The sequence below is a fragment of the Phytophthora cinnamomi genome (assembly GCF_018691715.1).
Source record: "Phytophthora cinnamomi strain GKB4 chromosome Unknown Contig78, whole genome shotgun sequence".
In the NCBI taxonomy this organism is placed as follows: domain Eukaryota; phylum Oomycota; class Peronosporomycetes; order Peronosporales; family Peronosporaceae; genus Phytophthora; species Phytophthora cinnamomi.
In genome coordinates, this window is record NW_027151011.1 from 68,536 (window position 1) to 73,800 (window position 5,265).

A 5,265-nucleotide genomic window follows, 5' to 3' on the forward strand; every position below is an offset into this window, starting at 1 on the left:
TCGAAGCAGAACAAGCTCCACAATATGACCGCAAAGAACAGAGGGTGCCACTGGCTACCCTGAGGGGTCTGGAGAAGGAGAACTCGCTCCCGTTGGCTGCATTACAAGCTATCGTTATCGCAGCAAGAGCAGCCGCTACCGCTGCAGAGCCGAAATCAGCCGCCACCATGACCAGTACGAATCAGGCCAAGCCAAGGGTCGCGAAGACGCTGGAGGTGAAGGCGGAGGAGGAAGAGAAGTCGGCGCCACTTCCACTCGACTCTAGCACGCAAGTTGCTACGGCATCGACCTGGCCGCGTGAAGACAATCAGTTGATCCTTGACAACAGCGCGTACCAGTCATTTGGTGGAAGTTATGGTGGTAGGCAGCCGTATGTAAGCAGTCACTCAGCTGGAGGCTATAACAGCCGAAGCTGCGGTGGTAGAGGACGAGGAGAAGGTCAATACGGAGGTGGTTATGCCGGAAGAGGAGGAGGTCGATACGGTGGAGATTTTGCTGGACATGGAGGAGGCCGATACGGTGGTATTTATCCTGGAAGAGGAGGAGGACGCTTCGGTGGTAATGATTGGGCGGGGCGAGGGCCAGAACGAAGCGCTAATTCTGCAGCAGGCGCGAAGGCAAACACACACTGCCACTACTGCAACGAAACCGGCCACTGGTATCGCGAGTGTCCCGCGAGAATCGCCGATGTACAAGAACGACAAGCGCTGAGAGCACGACAGTCCAGTGGGTCAAATGTATCTGCAACTCCGAACCAGAATCCAAGCCAGCAACAGCAGCCGCAGTCATCGCCGGGAAATGCTGCACGGCAGTAGAGGTGGGGACTCTACTGTCGGTAAACGACAAACACCCCAGCGATGAAACTACTCCGAATAGCAGCAATGAACAAAGGGCAGCAAAGCGGAGACGACGGCACTCTCGATGGAATCTGCCAGCCACTCCCTTAACTAGCCGAGTGGTAGACGAAATCGTGTCAACGGGTCGTGCACCGACTAAGGGAGAGAGCATGCTCGGAGGCGTTCAAGCTGTGGAGCAGCAGGTGAATTCTGGGCGGCATCAGAATCGGAGAGATGGAAGAAGACAAAGTCAGTCAGAACAGGCAGTTCAGCGAGAAAAAAGTGACGATGGAAGCAGTGAAGACGAAGCAGCAACTATCGTCACAGTGCAGCGGAATATATCGTGTTGAGATGCGACGGATCGCAACTTACCTGCCGCTGCAGCGGATATTATCGCTATGGAGCCGACGAATCGAATAGATGAAACGGAAGAGCGTCCGGAGCATGGATTACAAGGTGTAGGTGGGATAGAAGCACTACAGGGCGTGCAACGTAAAGAAGTCACCATCAGCGCCGTGACCCTCGAGAGCAAGCTATTTGGTGATGATGACTGCATTGCAGAGACATCGACAAGTTCCAATCGTTGTGCGAAGGACGGGGATGAAACCGCTCTCAGTGCCGACACCAAAGTAGTGAGTGTAGGCGACGACGCCATAGCCAACGATCCCGCCGCAGGTGCACTAGATCGATCCAACTTCAAAGCTGTCCAGCAGCATACACAGGGTGCAGCGAACATACCGCCGAGTGCATTACTCAACACTCGTGTGGCGTTGAGCGGTGGAGCAACGTCAGCGCCGTGCTGAAAACGACATGGCTCGCGTACAGGACATCCTAGTCGGCGAACGGCGTGAACGTCATGAAGCTCGTGCTAAACAACTACATGCTGCCGTACGTCAAATGTTAGCTGAGCTACGCGAGGGTGACGATATTACGACAGCCCGTCAACAACGAGCTGACTTTCAGCGCACGTTGGCCCGAGTGCGAAAAGTAGCAGTGAAGGTGATCAATCATGGAGCATCCATCGAGACCAATATGCTTTTGCCCACCAGAAACGCGCGAGTTCCGCGCCACCGAGAGATAAGCCGATGAGACCCGACACTGATGCAGAATGGGCAGCACGAGTGGCCGAGTTTGAAGCGCGCGTCCCAAAATACCTAGAAGAGAGAGGAACGCTTGCAGAGATGCGAGCCGTAAGGCGGCAGGTGAAGAAGGAAGTGAAACAATTGAAAACATCTCGACGTCTGCGGCGCCTGCAGCAGCAGAAACAAGCACGCTGTGTAAATGTGTTGACGCCAAGTGGTGTGGATCAGGATGCAGCGATGAGTGGTGGTGACCTCACAAAACCGTATCACTACGAGCGGCAAGGCGTGTACAGTAACCCAGAACTAGCGGAAGACGAGGATAGCAAAATGCTACGCCTCGCTCAACTTCGTGCTGTCGGTAGCAGTATTCCGATCAGTCTTCCTACGATAGTACTAGCGATGGGGAAGCATCACAAACAGGATGCCAGGCTTGACACCTGTGCCCAGTACAGCGTGGCCGGAGCGGGGTTGCGGAAGTTCGGACGTTGTGTCACTCGAGAAAGTCCCGTAGATATAATTGAAGGGTTTGGTGGAGGTCGTTCACGTGTGCTTGGTGTATGGGAATTCGGGGGAACAACGCAGTATCAACAAACAGTGGTGGTCAACGCACTGGTTGTCGATGCTCATGATGTCGAGTTGCTAATAGGAGAAGATTGGATGATAGAGCACCAAGTGAACCTAGATTTTGGCAAGCGGGAGCTCAAATACCAAGATGAACGCGGGAAGAAAGTGGTTGTGCCTTTCACTTGTGTAGGAGGGACACCTCTGGTGGCTGGGCCAGATGAATGGGCTGCTACTGTACGCATGGCCAAAACTGTGAAGCTCACAACAAATACTCGTAGCGTTCTGCGCGTTAGTGTGGGCGCGGTGGATGGAACGACCAGCATTTCCCTGCCAAAACCCACACACAAACGTCATCTGTTTCTCGCACCTACCGTTGGAACCGTGCGAAATGGTATGGTACCTGTTGCAGTTCTTAACCTGAAAGGCAAGCGAGAGAAACTGCCCGCCAGAGCTGAACTCGGTTCGTGGATACCCACAGATGATGCAATGGAGTTGCTGTCGTTAAATGGGCAGTTAGCACGTGAGAGAGTGATGGAGTGGGTGGTGAAATTACGCACAGCTGACGCTGCACCTCTGTCCAATGAAGACGACCTTGATATTGGAGAGATGGCGACTGAAGACCGTAATTTAGTGATTGCATTACTTCGTCAATATGCTGGCATCGTAGAAAAAAAAAGTTGGTTGTCCACCACCACTTCCAAATCGGACGCAAACTGCTCAAGACTCCGCGGAATCAAGACAGGCAGCGAATCGATCTTTCACGTGGGGGGGCGCTTGGAAGGCTACAGAAACCCCCGGCATACAAAGGACAAGTATAATAGAGGAAAGGGCGCGAAAGCGCGGAAGAAAAAGGAGAAGCATGAACACCTCGGTGCCAGCGAAGGAGACGAAGACGGCAACGACGGCAGCTGCTCCGGCAGCCGAGCGGGAGGCCACGAGGAGCGACATGCAACATGACAACGGCTGGAAGACGGTGGGGGCTAAGGCCAAGAAGGAACTCCACCAGCAGCAGCAAGGAGCGGACCAGAAACAGCAAGGTCGGGCTGGACGCAAGGGGGCTCCATCTCGCACCAGGAAGCACTCGCCGGTGCGTCTGAAGCTGGATTTCAAGCAGAATGAGGCGAACAAGGCGGCAGGTCCTAGGCAGAGTGGAGGGGCCGACCAAGGAGACGGCAGCAGGGTCTTCACCCAACTACAGCAGTACCTGAACACAGGAGCGGACCAGGACTACGTCATCCACACCGTGCTCAGGTTGAGCGATCTTGCTCGAGAACGGCGTTTCAGAGCACATGAGCGGTCGCTCACGATCCTGGAGCGAAAAGGCGCGACTACAGAGGAGTTACGCAAGGACTGGAAGGACGAAGCGCCGCCCAACCGGCAGGAAAAATATGCAGGCCTGAGCAGCGTGTGGCACCTGGACAAGCATGAGCACAGAGAACGCTTGCACCAACTCATGGTGCAATGGATCCTACAGGGAGATTCGGGACAAAGAGAAGTGGACGACCGACTGCAATTTTTTAAATTTGAACGCAGGGACAACGACAATGAGTTCGAAGCGAATGACCACACCACGCATAAAAGCTCATACAGAGCAGCGGTAGCGGAGGAAGAAGGGAGAAAGGAAGATGCAGGACTCGTGCAGGAGCGAACAAGACTGAAGGAACTGTGTTTGAGGCCGGCGGACCCAACTACGCAACTTCGTGAACGAACGGAGGACGAAACCAAAGCCATTGTGATGATTCTCAACCACGAGATCGAGGTACCCAAAGTACCTCCATTCTTAAAGCGGTCCATGGACCCAAGTGAGCTGGCCTGCTTTGCGGACATCTTCATGGCGCTCGAGTACCCGCTGTATGCACACTTAGCGCCGGGCCAGAGATTCTTTGGCAACATGCCCAAAGGAGCCATCTTAATGCAGATTTACGCGGGGGGAGAGGCAGCACCGGCTCAAAAGAGGGACATTGAGGACTTCAAGAGAACAGTGTCGAGGGTCACCCTGGACATGGAGGCGAGACTCGTGAAGGTGACCTTCAAGGGACGACAGTCAGCTGCACGCTGGGCTGGGTGGCAAATGCCACTTGCCTCAAAACCACTCACCCTCATAGACTACGAAGGCATTAGAGAACGTGCAGCAGTCACTCACGAACTAGTGCTGCTGGACTACTTCTCTTTCGAAGTCGAAGTACGGAAAGGAGAGCTGACATCCAGAGATATGTACTGGGTACTTACAAAAAAACTAGGACTCAGGGTGCAAGAGATGACCCACACGGCCACCGAAGCAAAAGGCGTCAAGGCGCAACAGTGGCAGGTCAGGATCCACGCATCAACCTGCCCCGATATCCTGAAACAGAAGAGCACCATAAAGGTGGACTCGGCTGAAATCGCGCTGCACCAGATGAACACGCATGTCAACTGGCCCTGCAGACGGTGTTATTCACCAGAACACCCCGCCAAGTTCTGCAGAACGGTGGAAGCCGAAGTAGACACCGAAAAGGCCAAATGCACCATACAATTGGACGGGAAGCTGCCGTCCTCCCTGGGGCAGAGCAGCACAGGATATACAGCAGGAATTCAGCCCAAGACAATGTCAGAACTCGAAGCAATCTTGCGCAAAGAGAGCAATGCATTTCAGAAAAAACTGGTGGCACGCAAAGAAACCATATTATCAAGAAGCAACAGACCGAGCTCACCAGTCAGAGGCAGCTCCACGGCCCCCGTAGTCAAGTTGACCCTCCCACCCGAATGGGGACAGACTGTGACAGCCGGATCAGAGGAACAAAGCT

The 5,265-nt window shown here is 54.1% G+C and overlaps 1 protein-coding gene across 1 annotated transcript; it reads left to right on the plus strand.

Annotated features, from left to right (window-relative positions):
- Positions 1-3,341: 3,341 nt before the first annotated feature.
- Positions 3,342-4,632, plus strand: IUM83_19670 (uncharacterized protein; the record flags this gene model as incomplete). Its single annotated transcript, XM_067944732.1, has 2 exons — positions 3,342-4,505; positions 4,588-4,632. 2 exons carry the CDS (start codon positions 3,342-3,344, stop codon positions 4,630-4,632), a joined length of 1,209 nt encoding a protein of 402 aa, XP_067785518.1.
- Positions 4,633-5,265: the final 633 nt, after the last annotated feature.